We start from the raw sequence: 23,246 nt of genomic DNA on the forward strand, positions 1-23,246 counted from the left end.
GTGAAGAGGCACTTAAACTTTGGGACTGGACATTAGAGAAAGAAATTAGTCTGTCAACAGTTCATCTGGCAGGAAGAAGACGTTTTCAGAAAACTATCCTTAGTGGGACGTCTACGTGTACATCAAGCAAGGAATTTAATTCATTAACACTGTACTAGTGTGAGGAACTCACACTTGAGCACATTGTTGTGTTCTTCAAAACGATGACTGTATGCTGCTTTATCAGACACCTACTCTTGACCCTTATTACAGTTATCCTGTCAGTAAGCCAGTTGTTCTGCAGTATTAAATGTTTCATAGATCCACATGCTTGAATTATCAGCCTGTTAACCCATGGTAGTTAATGTTTAACATGGCAGATTTTCAATACAGCAACTACATGAAAACAGAGGACAAACCTTCATAGAGCAAACTTAGGCCATTCACCTTATTATGTAACAAGCCAATTAGGTGGACAGGCTCCAACAGCCATATTCTGTACCACTTTGTAACAGGCACCAGACAATCCCTTGAGACTCTCTTATAGTGAAATTTCAACTTGCAATCCTCAATTCCAGTAAGCTTATCTGTTATCAGCCTAACCTTTCAAGATCTGAGGTACATTTAGTTTTTTCTTCTATTTAAACCATGGCCTAATCCTCCCAGCCAAGGACTCTCCTCAAAAATTGCGAGAACTGAGGTGCCAGAAAGGTTTACGCTGAAGACCCCATGTGAAGTGTATCTTTTGCCTCTATAATAAAGGTCATAAACTGAAGCTCTTTCTTATTTATTTCACCTTAAGCAGGAAAAATCTAAAAGATAGAGGGTAGGCTGCTACATTTTCTAATTGCTGAATCTCTTGGGACATCATCGTAAAAAAGATATCTAAAGACAAAGAAGTGCAAGTTAGAGGTATCTACATCAAAATATACATCTTCCTAGATGGCTTGATAGCCTTGTTGAAACCTTTTAAAGAGATCCTCTGCCACTTTCCTAATGTGGCAGATGTTTGAGCTATCTAAAATGGCACCATCCACCTCAAAAGCCAAGCCATCAAAGAGGAGGGCTAAAAAGAATATTAAAGTTGTGGATCCACTAGCTAAGACATACCACTAACATCTCACCTTTGAAATCATCCACAACAACAACGTCAACGGACATGTTCATTTTTTAAGACTCAACTTAAGAGTGCATCTCTAAAACAGGTATCACTGTCGACAAAGACCTTATTGTTGACAAGTAAGTCTATTTCAAAATACTCTACAACGAAGGCCCAAACATCAAAAACTGTTTCACCGTTGACAAAGATACTGTCATCCAAGACTCTGTCAATGAGTACGCCACCATAGACAATGACACAATTGTTGATGAAAACACCAGGGTTGATATAGGCACCATAGTCGATGAAGACACTAATGTTAATAATTACATTTGTGTCTGCACAGTAGTTGACAAAAGCAGTACTGACTGAGACAACAATAACAACCTCTGCCACCCAAGTGCCTACCATTACTACAGCCTTGCGTCAAACACCTGCAAGTTCTATGCTGCCATTCTTGTCTTCGCTGTCTCCAGTTAGACTTATAGCAGAATGTCCTGCACAACTGTTGAATGAATCATCAACTGAGTCTTGTCATGAAAAATGTTTTACAGAGCAAGAATCTGACAATCATTAAATATCTTCTGGTGAGGATGATGTACAATCAGATGGAGCCTCGTAAGCTGAAGGTTGGCATGATCTGGATATATAATTCATTGCTGATAACTCATTTGACTCAGAAGGGCCATATAGTTATCAAGAACTACCAGTTTTTGTCAACCTACAGAGATCATTCTTCCCACAGTCGCCTCGTATACAGATTGTACAGGTGCCTATGGACTTTTTACACTCAACAAAGAGATGATGGAGGATTTTACAGCAGACTACATCCACCACAGCTCCAACTGACTCCATCACAAACACCATCGGCAGATTTGACCCACAACCTTTAACACCTCCAAAACCACAAGATGTGCATGTCGTAATATTGTAGCTCAAGAAGGTCTGTCACTCAATCTCAACAGCATGTCAGAGATGTTGGGCAGGACACACATTCGGAAGCAGCAGATCAAGATATGGGTGACAACCATACTGACCATGATTATGATGTTTTACGACCAGACATCAAAGATACGGATTGGTATAATTAATGCCCCAGTTGAGTAATCAAGTCTAAAACAAATACTGAGAAGCTCTCCACTTTATGATATGTACACCTACCACATGTTAGTGGATAGAGCAACCCAAGTGTGGCTCAATGATTAGAGCGGCAGACCCTGATACAGAGGTCTAGCCCGGGAGCAGGGTTCAATTCCCCGCCTCGGCGGGTCTTGGGCTCAAAAATTCCACGAACCTGATAATTCTCGCCTCGGTGCCTATTCCACTCGTGGAGTCCCACTCTGCAACTCTGGGCAATAGCTTGCTTAATCTCCACAACGGCCCCCACAACGCTAAGGATGCCTGGCCTCCACCTTGGGGGTGCCCAGAAGTGGACGCCTCACAGGGAAAGCCAGGATGGGTTCCACAGCGGTATTCGTACAAGCGCCTTGAGACCCTTGCGGGTGAGTAGTGCGCTATACAAGTATCAAATTTACAAAAATACAATTAGCCTATGTCGACTGTGAAGAAGAAAACATTTATTTTTTAATTTCAATGATACTGCCCAAAAGTCAATCCGAACTATTCCAGTGTAGAAATATACATGGGAGGAGGGGCTATCATGCATGAGAAATCAAGCAACAGGAACCAATCAAGTTTCCGGATTGAAGAAGAGATACAAACTCCTCTTTCACAGCTGCTGCATGTCTAATTCACCAAGTAAAAATAGACTCTGTCATTTCCGAAGTGGCGCTGAGGAGATCACGTAATCCTGTCAAACCATGTCTGGTTCCAAAAGATAAAGGAGGGAACAGACTTGAGCCAATTAGTAAGAGAATAAACATGTTTGCGGATACAGCAGTCAAGACAGTTGGCACACGTGTCCATACGATCACGGTACGATTGACAGATGTGCAATGACATGTCTACAATCCTTGATAAATTATCTGTTGATTGTAAAGAACAAGCCAAAGCTATTCTGCGAGAAGGCAAGTGGACTTCATCAGCTCTAATAGACAGGGTAATTTCTAGGTGTTTTGCCGCCCTAGGCGAGAATTGAAAATTGCCGCCCCTCCCTTTTACTACCATCACTCTCTCCCCTGGTCATCCAGGCTAGAAAAATTAATGCATTAGATATTCCCAAACTCATGTTTTTTGCTGTCCTCCCATTTTTGCCGCCCTAGGCAGCCGCCTAGTCTTGCCTAATGGTAGAAATGTCCCTGCTTATAGATGCATCCCTGCCTCTTCAAATATGGCCTTCAGACTGATATCAACAGGTGCCGTATTGAGAAAGATGTATCTGGCTTTATAGTACTACATTTAGACTTAAGGTCCAATCATAGGTAGTTAGTGTGTCCTTTGATTGACAAAATCACTTTTGGTGAACATGTGGACGATTATTTTAAAACACTCTAGACAGAGACCAATACAGCCAAGTCACATGGAGTTCTGCAATGGAAGCAACAATATTGTTCTTATAAAAGACATTAATCTGGCCAGAGGTCTTTTCAACCAGGAGCGTCTTCTTCCTTTCGTCTCCATTGGCAGGGCAGTTACTTGACTTTGGTAAAAGTTTTTTTCTCGTAGATACAGACGCTTGTGCTGATTCTTTTAATCTTCTCTCTTGACGATGCATGCAAATCGTTTTCTCTTGGGCTTAATTTTTTAATGTTTAGCCTGTACATTGGACGAGGTAAAATGGATATACCTAAGGCATCATTGCACATGGTGGACTGCACGTTTTTATTACTGATTCTGAACTGCACCACGCATTATACCTCACGGTTGATGAAGGCTTTTCCAGAATGTTCTAGTGCATGTAAAGGAGTTCAGAATTAAAGCATCCTCTGGAGTTGGAAATAATATTACCAAATGTAAGCATCTTGCTCATCCAAGTGTAAAACGTATTTTCCTAAAATTTGGTCAGACAACTAAGCCCAAAATGTGGTTCACAATGAGTGGCATAAGCCCTAGTTTGATCCAAATTAGATTTTTGAATCTCTGTCCACCTTCCCTCCTCTATGCGGTCATCCATTCTGCAGGCAGTTTGACTTTTTGGGACTTCAGAAACTATGACCATATTATTCAAGAGCTGTTATAGCTACCTTCACTCCCAGGTCCTGCTCATGAGGGACCTGCCTCAGTTCCACTGCAAGGAAATGCGTGAGCGTATCCGTTATTTGTTAAGAATCTCAGCAGGTGGCAAAGGATGCACTGCAGGAATTAGTCATTGGTAGAATGTTCCAGATTTTAGATGTCAAAGGTAAAAAGTAAAAGTTTATCAATACTGCAAACATGGTAACAGTCTGGAATCAGATTGCATTTGGTTTAACATAGTTGCTAGATTAAGTGACATTGGGATAATGTTTGAAGACTTTATTCAAGTTGTTTTTTTCTATTGTGCCATATACTGTATGTACCTTTATGTTTGTTAAATTAACTTCAGCGGTCATTTTACATGGAGTTTTAATTTTATTGGATATTAGCCTCTCTACGTGTCATTCCCCTTCACTAAGGGGCCGATTCCGATCAGAAAGCACTCCGACTGAGTCGGATCCGGAGTGTTTTCCGACCGAGCCAGACCCCTACAGTCCGACCGAGCGAGTACGATGCGCATGTATGCTGTCGGACTCGGTTCGGTCGGACTCCCATAGAAGTCAATGGGAGCCGGTCGTACGACGCGTACATTGGCTCCCATTGACTGAATGGCTACATCTCAAACAAGTGCCCCCCCTACAGTGGGTACACGTCGGTGCCATCCGCACCGTACATGCCTATGTTGGGCAGACCCATAGGTCTCCCCCTGTGTCCGAGTCGTAGGGCTGCGGGTGTCAGGGGGTCCGACGCGGACCCCCAAAGTCCGACTCCGGGAGCTTTTGCGAGCCGGACACTCTGGCTCGCACAGGCTGTCCGACGCGTGCATCGTACTGGCTCGGTTGTAAATCACATCCATTGCACGCCACGGTTAGCTTCCGACCGGGACGTACGGAGCGGTTCGGACCCGGAAACGACTCGGTCGGTGAATCTCATGTAGCTCGCATCGTACTTGCTCGCTCGTACAGCTGTACGAGTCGGCCGTAAAACACGCGTACGGCTCGTAGTTTTTCCGGCCGAACCCGATTCGGTGCCCTTCCGACCGAGATCGGAATGGGCCCCTAAGTAGTGACCCTGGAAACATTTTTACGTGATATCCTGGTGCCAGGTGACACCACTTATGTCTCAGAGATCACACCTGTGTTGTACAATGCTATCCAAATGTGATGAGGTTGAGTTCATATATCAGACTGCCCTTCTCTACCCCTTCAGTTCTCCAGTTAAATTAGCTTTATATTTGCAGGATGTTAAAAGGATTTTTACTTTCTATTTAGGTCAAACCAAATACATTAGACAAACTGACCATCTGTTTGTTAACTATTGTCCAATCAAACAGCGTTAGCCACTTCTAAACAGGCCATCTCTAGGTCAATGGTTTCCTGCTTATTATTTGCTACAGTAATGCAAACAAATCTTTGTCTGACAGACCCAGAGTCCACACCACAAGAAGCAGACCTGCTACCTTGGCAAGAAACATCTCCATGGTGGATACGGATATCTGCAAGGAAGCCACCTGGAAGTCTGTACACATTATTCTCTTCAGAGATTCCAGAGCTGATTTCCGAGTGGCCCATGCTGCTCTGAAGAATCTTTATGTTCAAGTTTGGCATTATTTCTTGTGACTAGTAATGAAGATCCCCTGCAGGAGAAGAGGTAGTTACTTACACATAATCCTTCTTCTCTTCCAGGAAATATTTATTGTATATTATATTCATGAGCCTTCTTCCCTTCCCCCCATGCAAGGGCAAAGAAAATTATCATCAGTTCTATAATCCTCCTTCATACCCATAAAAAAGAGAAGTTTGGCTAAATCGACACCTCTAGGGCATCTTTTTTGTGCCAAACCCCCATCTATGGGATAATAGTTTTATGTTATTTCTTAAAAGAGCAGCACGTTTTCCTGATGTTTTAAGGCTACATAATCCCTCTTGTAACCCTTCCTTTAAAAAAGGTTTGTGGAAACGTTTTCTAGCCTCACGGTTATTTGTAGGTTCTTTGGGCCTCATTTCTTTTCTTGGCAGCTGGCCTGTCCTCCGCCAGGGTGACGAGTAAGTTATATCATCGCCCAGTCGAAGGTGCCGTTGGCCAAATTTAGAAATGGCTGCCAGCCCAGCGGACATTACTAGCATTGGCAGGAACCAACGTTACCGCAGTTCCTGTCAATGCATTGTAATTTTGCCATACGACAGCTTTTTTTCATCTCTGAAAAGGTAATCTCAAAATGGGATTTTCCATCTGGAAATAAGACAAACAATGCCCCCTAGCCATGGAGGGCATTGAGCACGTTTCAGTGCCCCTTACTGAAAGGGTTTTCCTGGTGGTGACAAGCATTGAAAAACGGCTATATGTCCGCCCATCCAAATTAGGTGGGCGGACATATAGGCAAACCTCCCATAGTTCTTTCTGCATCAGGCTGTCGGAGAAGTATGGTCTGCGCGCATTTAAATCGGTCGAATGCACCATTATGTTGGCAGAGAGGGGGGGGGAAATCCATCTCCTTTGCGACAGAGTTCCCTCTCCACCAACATATAAATTGGGCCCTTTGTTCCTATTTAAAATAGTTACATTTTTTAGTAATCAAATTTATTTTAGTAATCTAAAAAAATGAATTAAACTGAAATGACCTCTCCCTTTTGCCCTCTCTGCTGTGTTTTGTATTAGGTGAACATATTTGCACTTAAAACTAACATTACTGTGGAGTGGTACCTCAGTGGTAACATTCGCTTGATGCCTCTAACTTGTGGGGACTTGTCTAGTTGTGATGTCAAAATCCTTACTCTTAAAACAGTTTTTCTGGTACGAACAACTTCAGACAGGCAGGTGATTGAGTCACAAAACGTATCAACTGATTTGCCATAAACTGTCTGTTCCAAGGACTAGGAGCCTGATGATGAGTTTGGCGGTCCTAGAGCGGGCCGTCACACCAGCGCCACACTCCAAGACTGCCAAACTCGGCCGCTGCCTGCCCGATTATGAGTAATTTAGTTGTCTGGCACAGGCGGGCGGCGTGGCTGTCAAATGGCAGTGCAGTTTAAAGGCCCATAGTGAGCCTTATAACTACACCGCCCCTGGACTGCCAATGGACGTTCCTGCACGACATGGACTGAGCATTCACACAGGGGGCACAACATGTACCCCTCCTGCATGCACCCCCATGCACAGGGGCTACAGGGTGCCTTGTAGGGCCCCCTTTGTTTCCCCACCACCAGCCTTTTCATGGTGGGCTCCCCTCCATGAAAAGGCTGGAGGTGGGGAAACTCGTAACATGCATGGCGTTGCCACAGTGGCTCCTCCATGCATATTCCTTCCCCTGACCACTGTGCAACCGCCCAGGATCGCGGATCCCTGGCGGTTGTGGCGGTTCCAAAATGCTCCGATCACTGTACTCATCATAATAGAGCGGTCAGACCGCTGTTGCGGTGGTCTCTGACCGCCACCGCACCTCCACCATGGGTTCGTCGGTCCGATAGACTGCCAAACTCGTAATCAGGCCCTAAGTTACCTTGACCATAGAGCTATAATTCATTAAGGTTGTCGTTGATATCCATCTTAGCCAGTTTATTCAACTGCCAGCCCCCTTACTACCTCAATAGCCTCAGAACATGGAGCGAAGGATTCACTTATCTCCAGGCTGACAAGTACAGAATGCATAGACATGTCTTTGCCACTTATGAAAGTGTAATTCATCACAAAGTTTTGTGAGGTGGACAGCGGAATTCAGCCTGGAAGAATTATTGCACATTTGGTGCCTTTTTTGAGAGGGTGCCTTAATGGAAACTCTAAGGCATCCATACTTTCTACAACTTGGCAGAACATTATTACCTTGAGACTGATGCAACAGCTTATGCCTTACTTGGAGAATCAAAAGGGGTTAGCGTATATTCAGTTAGATTATCTTCCGTTTTCTTATATGAGACACATTCATCCAAATGTACTAGCTATTCCTCAAGCCAGGGGATGCTGAAACTGCAAAGGGAATAGTATCAAGTAGAAGAAAAAGTTACATAACTCTAATAATGTTTGGTGATCTGGTTGGTGATCAAGCCTGCAGGTCAGGCGAAGCGCGTTCAACCGGCTGACTGACTTTAAAAGAAACTGAACCAGTACACGGCGTCGTCATCCCTGATTTCTTCAAGGCATTTGGCAAAACTCTAATAATGTTTGCACTAATGGTAACAGTGTTGGTATGTTACCAGGATATTGTAACTAAAATATCATCAGACGATATGTTTGCTAATGAGATTCTGACTTGCAACCCATAGCTTGGATATTAGTGCAACTGAAGGGTTATAGTTGTGGTTCTGTCAATGTAATCAATGTTTTCTTGTCATTTCTGCATCTCATGGTGCCAGTGTAGCACCTAGTACCTAACTGGCGCTACCTGGCACAAATGCAGTGTATTAAAATGTTCCTTCTGGTCTCAGCCTGTCAGTAGGGTATTTCAAAGATAAAGAGTCAGAACTTGGAAAACACTATCCATCGAAAGCAAAGTCTAGAGGACATTTTTATTTGGCTCCTTAGATCAACTTATCCAACGAGGGTCCAAGTGGGCCAGATCCATGCCAGCTATTCAGAAGAGCAACCTTAGGGCAAATACACATACAGTTCATCTAAAAGAAGCACATTTACAATGTCAGTGGTTATCCTGAACATCTGGATTGGATGTGGCTCTCCCAGACTTATGTTGACATCCCTACATTAGTCAGTAGAACCTTCTTTGAAGTTGCACAGGTCCTATGGGGCAGGCTCCTAGGCACACAGAGGAAAGCCTAATCCATTTGCCATTGCATAACAATTCACCTAGAATTACAAACTATGCCATTAGGTTGTGGGTTAGTCATTTGTATTAAACTGAAAATGTACTCATGCTTTCCATCTTTCTTCAGCGCTCTTTGCTCAATGACAGTTCCTGTCTGGTGCTTGCAGCTCAGAGGGATAATGCTGTGTCTTGCTTTCATTCCCTGCTGGACAGGTAAGCTGAAACAAATTTTTAAATAAGTTCATAGTTGCATGTTCACATAATGGCATCAGGTGCCTAGGAGAGCTTTGATGATGAAATGATTATTGCTCTTGCTGCATACACCATCCTTTATGATAATGTTTGGTGACTTCAATCAATCAATTTGTCTTTATTCGATCACTTAAAAAGCAGATCATGGATCAATAACATCTGCGCCATGTGCACAGGAGCATGTCCAAGTAAGGCTATACCCCCAGCACACCACACAGTATTTTCTCATGGAAGGCATCAAGATTTATTTACCCTTCCTCAGTGCACTCCTATAAAATGCTCGCTGAGCCACCTTTTGTCCTTCTTGCTAAGTTTTGTTGGGTTCTCAAAGATGGAGGGGCAATCAAGGGCTGCGGTACATTCTTTGATATATTTAAGCCAAGTTATCCTGAGTGGCAAGAAAGGAAATCTAAAAAAAAATATATATATATATATATATATATATATATATATATATATATATATTATATATATATATATATATATATATATATATATATATATATATATATATATATATATATATATATATATTTATTTTTTCCAAATATCTTTATTAACATTTAAGACACTTGTGACAAGACATTCCTACATTCTCGTGGTTACACATTAAATGGTGTTGTATAATCATAGGCACAAGTATACCTGGATTAATTACGTTCCACAGCTTTGTATTAGTTCCATAACCAACACTTTAGCCCCAACAACGTGGGCTCCTTGATATCGTTCCACCTGTCTATAAAACTGAAGTGTCTGATCCAGCTTTTCATTATATCCAAAAATATTTCCGTAACAAATAACCGCCACTCCCATCCCCCCAACCCACAACGTTAACCCTCCCCACCCCACCCCCTTTCTGGTATACTCTCTATAATATAACACTAGGTGTCTGCCAGTTGTACAATTTACTGCATCATCGAACACATCAATTATGTATGTTCTCCTCTGTCTCTCAGTTGTCTCCCGACTCACTACCCGATCTTACATTTCTAGTAGCCTCCTCCCATAATGAGAGGCAATCTAATTTTATCTCTTTATTTGAAAAAGCCTGCTCTTTGCACCAGATTGGACACCACAAGTACAGGGGTGCTAAATGAATCCGGTCTTCAACATCCTCCAATCTCAGTTCTTTGGGGACTGCACAGTGCAAAGTTCTTAGAGGGACTCCCGGGATCCGAGGGCACACTCTGTTCCCTTCAACTTGAATACACCCACATCCTTATAACCCCATATACCTACACTGCAGATTAGAATAGGAATGCATTTTCTCTCGAAAATCATCCAACATGGCACTTATTGTCTTCTTCCTTACGGAAGAAGCAACGGAAAAGATTGTGCCAACGGTTTGCAGGAACTGATTTTTCCTGTTCGCAGTACAGGGTTTCAAGTACAGGAATTATCAAACATTCATCCTAAATAGGAGAACTGTTTTACTTTCTCAGTCGTCCTATCCTTGATAGTCATACAATGTGTTTTCACATTTTTGGGACCACAGACCATGAAGAAAGTTTTTGAGTAATTTTTCTCCAGATTCAGATGTTTCATATAGTCTACGAAGGAGGCAATTAATGAAATTAGACCATTCACTGTAATAGTAAGCAAGACCACATCATCTGCGTACAAAAGCACAGGAATGGGTTTCTTAATAGTGACTGGAACATCCAACCCTTTCTTCACAAGTACATATCCTAGCTCATTTATATAAAGCAAAAACAATATAGGTGCCAACATCCCTGGGTTTTGTACCAGCATCACTCAACAAGCCTGGGAAAGAAAAATCCATGGCCTGTCGTAACTTTACTTATGCTATGGACTTTAACATCAGTTAAAATAAAGCAATACCCAAGGGGAAATGCTTGCCAGGTAGTTACTGAGCTGGATAGAGTGAGAGAACCCTGGGTGAAGCAAAGGACCATATACCACCCCAGTCAATATACAACTGGGAGTGCCCTCCCACTTGAATAATATTGCTATTGAGAATCAGACCCTTAACTTTGGAAGATATTAGCCAAATTGTTTGTTAGATGCTCTTTTTTACATGGGGCTATTTAGGAAGAAGTTTACCGGAAGGATAAATGCGTGATTGCTTTGGTGAGGGGGCTCTGCCATTTTTGTCATGTTCAAGTACATTGTAATAAATGCGTAGTTTTGAGGCTCATGAAAGAAACCTATGGAAAGGGTGATAACAGATTTTACTCACAATATAAATCATTTGTCCATAATGCCATTCTAATTTTGGAAATTGTGGTCAGTTCTTTGGTGATTTCCCCTTGAGACAAATGTTGATCTTCTGCTAGAATTAGATGACCCATGCGTTTCTCACAGAAATTATGGTAAACACTCCAGAAGCTATAAGAGGGCATATTTAGTATAAATCAACACAAATCTTCCTCAGCCATGTGAGGAAAAGTCTGATATTCTCAGTAAAATATTTATTTTCAACAGCAGCAGCTGCCTGTCACTTGATCCTTCGGAGTTCTATTCCAGGTTCACCACTGAATTCTACCGAGCAACAAGAATGCTAACACCATTCATGACATATGTGAGGCATTTCGGAACATCATACTGCTGGATTAGGGGCAGCAGAATTTAAATAATTTCATATCGAGAAAAAAACTGTAAATGAACAAAACGAGGGGCTACCTTTTCCACAGATATTATGGTTAGTGCTCTAGAAAGCTAAAATGAGGACACATTTTCTATTACTTTTCAAACATCTTTCTCATCCATATGACAAAACAAGTTTAGCATGCTGAGTGAAAGCTGAACTTTCAGCAGCAAGTCTGTCAGTTGATTCCCCTATGTTCAACTGTAGCTTCACCCCTGAGTTCTAATGAATTACTAGTGCACTACCATTCCATATTTAAGACAAAGTGAGACACTTCCGTATGCGATTTCACTGGAATGGGAGCTAGTGTATTTAAAGCCTTTCCTATGGAGCAGGCTGAAATAAATGAGAATTTAGGTGTTAATGCAGAAATGAAACCAGCTGATTTAAAAATGAGTGAAAAGATGAGATTTTAGTCGTTCATGGCATAATAGATAGTTAACGGGGTATGTATAGTTATTGAGTGTGATCCTACCTGTATCCCTTTTCCACGTTTCCACATGTTATCCAACCTCTCCGCCGATTATTACCTCCTTAATTTGAAAATACTAACATTTAAGTAGACATCAAAGTTTTTTAATTTTCGGTTTAAATGTTTAAGAGTAGATATTTTTGGAAGTGCAGCAAGCTGACTAATTAACATTTAAATTGAATAGATTTGTGTTTTTATAGGCAGTGAGTCCCTTCAAATGAGCCGCTGTTTAGACATTTGATTTTTCTTTTCACTTTTCCCCACTTTTGTCATGAATATGTACTGACTCCAAAATTATTTTAAATATAAGAAAATGATAAACATGTTTTATGGTTCAAATCTCTTTATTCGTTTTCAGAAATAAGAAATTGTAGTAATACAAGGCCAGTGGCCCATCAGCGATAGTTTCATTACAAATTTTCTAAACATTTTTTTTAAAAAAAAGGAAAATTACCCACCTCCCCCATCCATCTTCTGGGACCTAATCATTGGAAACAAATTAAAATGACAATCTCTTGAGCCCAACTAGAAAATTAATTAGAATGCCTTCACAATGAGTTATAGGGAGCCTTAGTCAATCGAAGAAGGCGTAAGTATTTAGGGCAGGTGAGTTCTTTAAACTCCAAGGACAGGAAAGGCCCCGATAAATCTGGGAAAGAGAATCCTTGATTTAATAAGGAAAGTGATAGACGTTCCATTCCTAAGGTATGCCATAAGCGGTATAACCACCCCCCGGTATGTTGATATAGGACCCGTGCCACAGTGTGGTAAAATATTCTGTAGGGCTGCGCTCAAGCTAATCTAATTTGTTTACATGAATGAGATTTAAGCAGAAAGGTAAGTGCATTAGGTAACCCCACTATGACATATGCAGGGAAGTGGGGGAGCTGTATAGTAAAGTGAGTGTCGATATCATCCAATATCTGTGTTCAATAAGTCGTGAGTGTAGAACATTCCCATAGTATATGCAATAATGTGCCTGGGGAACCACAATTGCGCCAGCATTTAGATTTGGGTTGCCTGTGTGTAGGCGAAGAGGTGTGAGGTACCAATACATAACGATCTTGGTAGCCCTTTCGACCCCAGCTATAATACGAGCTGTTCGTCTGGCTCAGTAATAAATATCCTCCCATTCTCGCTGTTTTAGAGAGCGGCCTAGTTCCATCTCTTATCTTTTCTGAGCTGTGGATTTGGATTGATCATTAGTGAGGCAAAGCAGGCCACGTAATTCAGTAATAAAATGTGTGTTAGATGTCTTAGAAAGCAGCCATTTTTCATAAGGGGTAAGATGTCATTGGGCTCTAGGTTGTAGTGAGGGGTGCATCAGCCAGTGTCTTATCTGCATATAATGTAGTCGCTCAGTCTCAGGCAAATTATGGTGAGAAATTAAGCTCTCGAAGGATACCGGTCTTCGGCATAGAACAAGTGGTCAATCAGCCTGCAGTCCATCTGATTCCAGTGCTTAAAGGCCAGGGAGTGCAGTCCTGAAATGAAGTCTGGATTGCCAGTGATTGGCATAAGAGTAGTGGGGAATGTTGTATGTCCATTTCGTTCAGCCACTTCGTCCCAAGCATTGAGAGAAGCTCCAGTAATAGGAGAGGAGTAAAGACTCCTAGGACGTGAGAATCTAGGAAGGATGGGAATCTTCCACAAGGACTGGCCAGCTACTGCCCTGTCCATGACAAGCCAGTGCTTTTCAGATTCAGCGTGTGACCCTTCTAAAAAGAACCTAAGCTGGGCCACTTGATAGTATCGAGAAAGATCTGGTATGCCTAAGCCTCCCTCCCCCGGAGATCTATCGGTCAATTCACACCGCATTCGAGGTCGTTTCTCCGCCCACACAAAGCGGTTGAGTTCCCGCTGTAGTGTTTGAATTGTCCCCGGAGGAGGTTCTACTGGGAGCATTTGGAAAAGAAATAGGAGTTTGCGCCGTATTGTCATCTTTATGCCGCAATGCAGTCAAGCCATGAAAGACTATAAGGCTTCCAACGCTGGAGCTCTGATTTGACATCATGAATCAGTTCTTTATAATTAAGAGCAGCTGTCGTATGGGCTGCTGTAGTAAGATGGATCCCTAGATATTGAATAGAAGTCATAGTCCATTGAATAGGATATCTCTGTTGTAGGGATTCATATGTGGAGGCCTGAAGTGACACATTGAGAGCTTGGGACTTATGTACATTGACTTTGAAACCTTCCACCTGACCAAATATCTCTAATTTGTTAAGAAACGTTGGTAACAAGGTAGCGGTGCCCTCCTGCATTGCCATAACATCATTCGCATATAAACTAATAGTGTTTTCCTCTCCTCCAAAGGCAATACCCTTGATCATAGGGTTCTCTTGAATCCTCTGGGCCAATGATTCCATATATAATGCGAGCAGCAGGGGCTCCAATTGGTGCCCCTGCCGTGTACCTCTGGAAATTGAGAATGGAGTGGATGAGCTTCAATTCATCCTGACTGTAGACGATGGCTGACTATAGTTACTAAGGACCCAGGTGCAGTAGCGGTTTCCTAAGCCAAAGTGGTTGAGAGTGGCCGGCAAATACGGCCAATGAACCCTATCAAACGCTTTTTCAGCACCTTTTTCTAGGAGCATACGCTGCTGGTACGATCTTCGGGCTTTATCAGTAAGATGTAATACTCTCTTTGTATTATTGCTAAATTTTCGGGTGGGGACAAAACCTGCTTGATCAGGGGAAATAAGGCCATATGTAAGGGGCCTAGGTGGCCTGCTAAAATACCAGTGAAGAGTTTAAGATCTACGTTCAATAGAGATATTGGTCTATAGGAAGCACAGTGATGCTTGTCTTTTCCTGGCTTTGGTATAATAACAATAGACGATGATAGCATAGAAGAGGGAATAGAGGAAGGGTTGTCAATAGCATTGAACAACATAGTAGGTAGGGGGGCCAAGATCAAGCAAAATGTTTTATAGAAGATGGTGGGAAAGCCATCTGGGCGAGGAGACTTGAGCAGCCTTTGTCGAGCTATGGCAGAGATAACTTCTTCGACTCGGATGTAGCAGTCGAGATCAGAAGCTTGCTCTGGCGTTAATTGGGGAGTGGGAGCCTTGTGGAGGTATGTATCCCACCCATCCATAGCCAATTGCTTTCCAGTGTATAGATCACTGTAAAATTATCGAAACTTTTCAGCAATATGCAAATCTTAAGTCCATTCACGACCATCTGTACCCAGAACTCTCATTGCCTGGCATTGCACTCTGAGCCTATTGGCCAAGAGGCGTCCGCATTTGTCCCCTCCAATATAATAACTGTGGCGAAGGCGAAGAGCTGAGTATTCCGCTCTGCCCAGATCAATGCCTGCTAATTGAAATCTAGCTGCCTCAAGTTGGCGGCAAACCCTAGGAGCCCCAGTATGTTTATGAATGTGCTCGATTTCTTGGACCTGACGGGACAATGAGTCTCTTTTTCCTTTTTGCGTCTTATCTGCTGCGGAAATCACAATCAGCTCACCCCTGACTACAGCCTTTAGGGTTTCCCATAATGTAAAGGTAGAAGTGTTGGGATGTCATTAATAACTAAAAAGTTCTCTATAGTTTTAGTGACTTTTCTGATAACTTCCGGGCGTTGCAGTAAGGTTTCTTGGAGTCTCCAGGGTCTGGGGGCGGTCTTGTCTGGGGTATAATCAGCGTATAAACACATTCAAAAACAAATATTTATAGCCCATAAAATTTGCTCTGTATACTTTATTGAGATCTATATTCAAATCTAATTAATTACAACCATCTTTAGAACAAGTAACTGTAAATCATGCACAACATTCAGGCATACTATTTTAAAACACTGTCAAACTGTCATGGACTGCATACTTTTCCAGACCTGGAACACTTAAAATCCACAAAGCAGACAAATGGAAAGGAACGTTTTCGAAGACTCATTTATTCTTCTGTCTTCTGAACAGGAAAGTTAATGATTCTTAAATCTGCTGCTCCAGGAGCATGTCTCTCAGCACAGAGATATTCTGTGAGCTAGGTGAACATTCTAGTTCTTTATTCGAACTCTGTGATCTACGCAGTTATCTGTTGGGAGAAGTGGCCACAGTGATATTTGGGTTGAAACATGAAAGAGACTTGTCTCAGCAACAAGCTATTAATCTCCTGGGTAGTTATTGGCAGGCTAAGCACCAATCAAAACTCTGAATTTTGGAAGTTCACAAATATCTAAGTTACAGTGCTAGCTGGTGCCTTGTGCATCTAGAAGAGAGTACTAGAAGACAGCACGTTTGTGGCCAGTTTAAAGCAAAGATACTCGGATGTACACAGTCTCATTCGTGTAAAGTGATGTGATTTCCTCACTAGGAGGGGGGACTAGACCATGTTGCATTGGTTACAAAAAGCTTTGGCAGCCCAGGATCTTGATCCACCACATACTCATAAAGATGCATCCCCCAATTGATTCTATGTAAACATGTAAGAATAAAATATTAAGAAACAAAAAAAGAAACTGAAACATGCAGAGCCAAAAATCTCCATGTTTTTCAGGGGCTTGCTTTTAGCAGATCGGCTTTCAACTAGGGGTGGGCGTAATTTGCGAAAGTCCCTTTCGCAAATTATTGCGAAAATGTTAAAAATCTCCGCAAACACGCGGAAATATCGCGAAGATGCGGACGTTTTTTTCCCGCCCGTTCGCGGTATTTTCTGCGTGGTCGTGGCTCGCCAACTTACCCATGCGGTTGCTCGCGGGCGCAGCCATCTTGTTTTCACTTGTCTCGCGGTGCATGATCACGAGAAGAAAGACGTGATTGCGCGACAAATGACATTACTGCGGGCGCGAACTGTCGCGAGACAGCGCAAATGGCTACCAACAATCCAACATCTCGTGGAGAACGCGACCGGATCGGGAAAACTTGTAGGTAAACGCGGGGATTCAGGTAAGGCGATCGTGCGTGCGCGAGAATGTATTTTTTTACAGCGCGAGCAAGAAACAAATTATCGCTAAGCTGCGGAATGCGGAAATTTTGACATTTTCGCGCTTTACGCGGAACTCGAAAATGCCAAATTATCGCAATTTCCGCGAACGGAACAGAATTTTGGCCCAGGCCTACTTTCAACTCCACTGTCCTTTTAACCTCCATGTCCTCACTGAAAGCTGTGACAACCTGGTTGCTGTGGACCCAGAGCAATCAGGTTTTACTGGTTGTGACCAATGAAGGTGTTTTCCAATGGTGTGCTGGGCATCTCAAATATTGTACCACATATTGGATTCAAGTTACTCTTCCAGGTGTAAATTAGACACTTAGACAATTTTGAAGCATACGCGGGCACAGTACCTTCAATACAGTGGTTTATTAAGCTGTAAGGAAACGACCCCTGGCCTGTCTGCTCACCCCAGCAACTGACTCCAAGTTCCAGCTTCCAGAACAGCACAATCCGGGTTCTGGAAGTGGAAGCCTCAGTTGCCAAGATACAGCATCAGAACCAAAGGCCTGGCAGAATATAACACATCCCCTTTCCTCATAAATGTAATTTTGCACAAACAACAATTCTAACAACTTATTATATATACATAAATTAAAAATTGCTCCACTCCATTGCACACCGACGCTCTTCTGGCATTCCACCACTTTCCATCAGACGATCTCAGGGTGCTACCTCTCACTTCTTGTACCCGTCTTGGTTTAGAAAATGTAGAACTTCCCTTCTTGGCCATGACCCATGACTCTTGAACACACCCTTTCAAACATTCCTTTCTTGAACTCCACACCAACTTTAATGACTTTGCAATTGTGCCTGTTCTCATACCACGATTGATACATAACAACCTTTTCCTTCATTTTGCTGTAATTAACATCATGTTGTCCAGATGTCATGATACAAGCTGGCACAGCCACTGTACACAGCACTCTCCCTTTCAACAAACAAAAAGATGTTTCCCCAGTCACGGAATGTGGAGTGACCGTGTAATTCCATAACATGTCCCTGACTTGGTTCTTCGAATTGATGTTGCTAGAGATGGCTAATTGAATAATTTCTTACAAATGTGGTTGAGGCACTCAACCATGTCATTTCGCCTGGGATGATATACTGGCGTTTTGAATGCTGTATTCCCCATCGCTTTAGGAAACTTCCAAATTCCTCAGACACAAATTGTGGCCCATTGTCACTCAATATTTCAGCCTGACAACCTTCTCTACATAAAATATCCTCACAAAACAAAATCACATTACTGCACATGCATGGAATGCACTCCTTGACAAAATTATCAACATGCTTATCCATTCTTGGCCATGCCTCACGCGGTCTCCTTTTCATTGCTGACATTCCACCATGTCCTTTGTGCAACAAATTGAGCAACTTTTCCCTCAAGCCCTCGGGTACCACCAGCCTTTCAGCTCTTCTTACTACACCATCAACAACCGACATCTCATCCCATACATTTTAGAAGACTTCCAAATTTCCAACCATCTTCCATCTTTGTGCTTGTGGTAATAATTCCATCAACTTCGCAGAATGTGATATCACAGCTTCTTTGCAGTCACCCTTTTCAATGGCCCACATACAGCTGATATTTTAGCCACCATCCATTTATCCTCTTCGATGACCCCAGTGATAGCCACAGGTAATCTTGGCATGCAGTCAGCATTAATGTTCTTAATTCCCTGCACATATTTCACTGTAAAAATATACTCCTGTAGACGGTATAACCATTTTGCCAACCGAGGAGTTGCCTTTCCAGCTCCTGCAGTGGAAAACTACTCTGCCAATGGCTTACAGTCGGTACAAAGTTCAAAATCTATTCCCCACACAAAAATGCGGAAATGCTGCAAACCCCACCAGAACGCTAAGGGTTCCTTCTCCACTTTGGAATATGTACTATCTGCACCCTTCAGAGTACGTGATGCAAATGCCACCGCCCTTTCTTCGCCATCATAAACTTGCAGCAAGGCCGCTCCTAAAACATAATTGTTAGCATCAGTCACAATTATGGTTTGTTTTCTGAATCAAATGGTTTTAAAGTCACATCCTCCAAAATAGATTTTTCACAGAGTCAAATGCCTCCTGACAACTCTCTTACCATTGAAATCTGATCCCTTTCTTCATCAGACTCCATAAAGTATAAACCTTGTCCGCAAACTGATCCACAAGCCTCATATAATACTCCACAAGGCCTAGGAATTACCTTTGCAGATCCTTGTCCTGTGGGAAAAGAACATTCTCTATGGCTTTCACTAAACACTTTTTCGGTCTTATACCTTCCTGGTTCACAATGTTCCCCAAATACTCTACCTCCTACACAGATTTTACACCTACTCATACCAATGTTGAGTCCCGACCTTTACATCCTGTTCAATACTTCCACTAGCACATCATTTCACATTTGTTTATTCTCTCCCCACACCAACACATTATCTTGGAACACTAGCGTGTTTGACATACCGTTCAACACTCTTTGCATCAACCCTCTGAAACACAGCCGATGCCGAAGCCAGTCCAAAGGGCAGGCAAAGAAACTGAAAAGCCCCCTTGGGTGTGATGAACAGTGTCACATGTCGGGAATCCCTATGAAGATGCACCTGATGATAGGCACTAGATAAGTACAGAGTAGTAAAATACATTCCATTTCTCATACTTGCTAACATCTCACTTATGTGTGGTAGGGGATGGCGATCAATCCAGATACATCCATTCAAATCTCTCAAGTCAAAACACATGCATATTTTTCCATTGGGTTTCTTGGAAATAACTATGGGGGGGTGTGCCACGCAGCGGAGCAGCATGGCCGCTGGTTAAGTTTGCTCCGTCACACCCTTCCTACCACCGACTATCCGTGACACCTATCCTGGCCCCTGAGATCAGTGTTTGAGAAAGGAAGTCCTCCGGTTCCCATTGAGGCAAGAACCACAGCTGTGCATCTCCTGTGGACCGAGATCTTCACTAAGACATTCACGGCCTGATGGGCGGCGAAGCCGGGCGCTAGAGTGATTACCGCAACTGAGTGCGTAACGACGCACGGCGGGGGCACTCGGATGTCGGCCCGGTCTATGGGCCCCTATAGTCAAAATATATATTGTTGAGACCCCTGAAAACGCACCAATACGGATCTCCTTTATAGACTCCTGACGTGCAGAAGACCCGTGATCGGGGTTAGCCCTCGATCATCAGTGGACCTGGGTGTGACTCGACGGGTGGCGTGGCAGCCGCAGTAACTGCCGGAGACCCAGGGTTGAAGTCTCCGGCTGCCGCATCATCAGCTGTGCGTAACCTGCATCTATTGGCGCATCCACGTGAGGATGTGAGGGGCACTGTGGCCAGATTTCCCCTCGCAGTACCGGAGCGGCCTGCACGGAGGGGGTGAGGAGGTGCAAGGGGCCTGTCCAGAAGCCTAGACTGAATTGGGCATGAGCAGTGGCCTGACTGCTTTGTGTGCTGTTGCGGGGGGTGCCTTCCCTTCCTCTCCCTCATACCCTGGTGGTACTGTAGCTCTGCAGTGATGAGAGGCTGCAGGGCTTGAATATAAAATCGCGGGGGCTCCATCCACTGCCTCGTGTCTGACCTGATCTGGATTTCTGAGGGACCTAGGAGTCGACGCTGGACCTGGGGAAGGGGCCCTGTGCGAGGTTGGGGCCATCGTTAGGCATTCGGGTGATATTGCCTCGCCCTCACCTCACGAATTGAGCAGCACCCAAGAAACAGGAGCCCGCAGCCACTGTGCCGCCCAAATGATACGCTGGAGTAGAAAGAGACTGGGAGTTGCCATACATTTTTGCTGAAACCCAGTTTTAGATCAGACCCGGGAACCACCGCAATGTCTGGGGCAAAGCACTCCAAGGTGGTCCAGCAGAGAAAACTGGACCGCTATACATTCCCCAAGACATCATCTCAGGACCAACAGATCAGAGATAAACTGGGAGGTGGAACGGAGGAGAACCCCACCGAGCCGACGCTCAAGGACATCATAGAGACCATCTCCCGTTGTAACAACATACGAATCCTGGGTGTACCGGAACGGGCGGAGGGACAGACGCCGGATCTCTTTGTGGAGGAACTCATTCTTGTCCATCTTCAGCCTAAGGGCCTCTCAAAATTCTTTGTGATCGAAAGTGGGCACAGGGTCCCTGGGGGCGACCAAAGCCTGGGGCTCCCCCGCAGCTGTTGCTGGCGCGGGTATTGAACTATCATGACAGGGACGTGATCCTTCAAAACGCTAGAGTGGCCCCTCCGCTCCGGTATGAGAATGCTGATATAAGCTTTTTTCTGGACTTTACGCAGGCAGTCCAAAAACAACGGAGATCATTCCTTGCCGGCAAAAAGTTATTACGGGAAAAAGGTATGAAGTATGCCATGCTGTTCCCGGGGAGACTTCTTGTGGAGGGGGCGGCAGGGCCTGGTTCTTCGAAAACCCCGAAAATGCAGCGGAATGGCTGGCGAGGAGCAAAGGAACCTAATTCCCGTTGAAAACCCAGCAAACCTGCCCGTGAGACGGCAGGATCCGGGTCCGAGGCGTTCAGAGGTCTGTCAATTTACTGAACTTTCCCCATGTCAGCCGGGAAAACAGGTACCTTGTGATAGGGACAGCACTTGACTCATGGGACTCAACTTAATTGATGGGATATGACTCTTGGGACTCTCCCTTTCGGGGGAACTAGGGGAAGTTGATTGATTTAGGGGAGGGTTGGGAAGACGTAGCATCCCTTTCACCCCCACTTTTCTACAATTAGTTCTTCAGTTGGGCGACAGGCACTCTGCATGTTTGAGTTCATGGGCAGTTTGAGGCCCAGAGTGCAGGGGAGCAGGGAGGGGGGTTGTTGGGAGTGGGGTATTGTTAGTTGTTTTGCTTTCAATGAATCGGTATGCAGAGATTGTGCTCTAAGGGAGGAACAAGTGACAAACACATATTTCCATGTACACACACGGGGATTGCAACAGTAAACTCCTGAGCTGGAATGTTAACGGGCTTGGGGACAGGGTTAAGCGATGTGTGGTGTCACAGTACATTAGGAGACACACCCCAGACGTAGTCCTAACTTCAAGAGACGCACTTAGTAGGAAATTCCTGCAAGGCATTCAATAGGTGGGGTTACAAACTGGTGGCCCACGCAGGCTTCCCCATTGGCTCACAAGGAGAAGGAATACTGATGCGGAACTCCTTCCCATTTATGGTCCAATCTACATGGTCGGATGACCTTGGGAGATATATTGGCATCAAAGGGCAGTGGAATGGACGTACACTCACCTGCATGTCCATCTATGTACCACCAGGCCTTCAGAATCGTACATTCAAAGATTTGGGAGCTAAACTGCTTAGGCTTCCGGATGGCCTACTGCTAATGGGAGGGGACTTCAATTCAGTGGTTTCATGCACATTAGACTGTTATCCCCCGCGAGACACGGGGACATCATCCAGATGGCTGCCTGACTTCCTAGAGGCTCTCTGCTTAACATATGCGTGGAGAATGTACCATCCGGATACTGTCCAACACACGTTTCACACTGGGGTGCACAATAACCTTTATCGCAAATACTATGTCATTGTCCCAGCGTCCCAAATTGAATATATCCGTGACATCAGGCACTTGGGGAGGGGCATCTCCGACCACTCCCCACTATGGGCTCATTTGGTGATCGGTCGGGCGGGTGGGTAAAATAGATCCTATAAATCCATGGTACCTCAGGGACACAGGGGTGCGCAAAGCCCTGTTGAAAGCTATTAATCACTACTTCCAAGAAAATGAGGGTACGGTAGACTTATCCCTGACACTGGGTAGCATTTAAGTCAGTGAAGTTCTCAGGCTAGAAAGTGGACTGGAGGAGGGGACGACTCCGGAAAAGCCCCACATGTTGCAACTTAAAAGGGATGAACATAAAGCAATAGCCACTGACAGGGCCAAATCCATGGGGAGGGAAACAGAGGGCAGAGTTTATGACCTGGGAGATAAAGCAGGTAAGCTCATAGCATGGCTAGACAGGAGAGAACTGGCATC

General features: G+C 43.9%; 1 protein-coding gene across 1 annotated transcript in view; it reads left to right on the forward strand.

Annotated features, from left to right (window-relative positions):
- The window catches only part of DNAAF8 (dynein axonemal assembly factor 8), an 816,395-nt gene that overhangs the window by 645,914 nt on the left and 147,235 nt on the right, over positions 1–23,246 (forward strand). The window contains exon 29 of the mRNA XM_085628378.1: positions 9,097–9,182. Within this exon, the coding sequence (XP_085484504.1) occupies positions 9,097–9,182 (86 nt within the window). The remainder of the gene's footprint in view (positions 1–9,096; positions 9,183–23,246) is intronic.

Source organism: Triturus cristatus, chromosome 10 (genome assembly GCF_964204655.1).
Source record: "Triturus cristatus chromosome 10, aTriCri1.1, whole genome shotgun sequence".
Taxonomy (NCBI): Eukaryota; Metazoa; Chordata; class Amphibia; order Caudata; family Salamandridae; genus Triturus; species Triturus cristatus.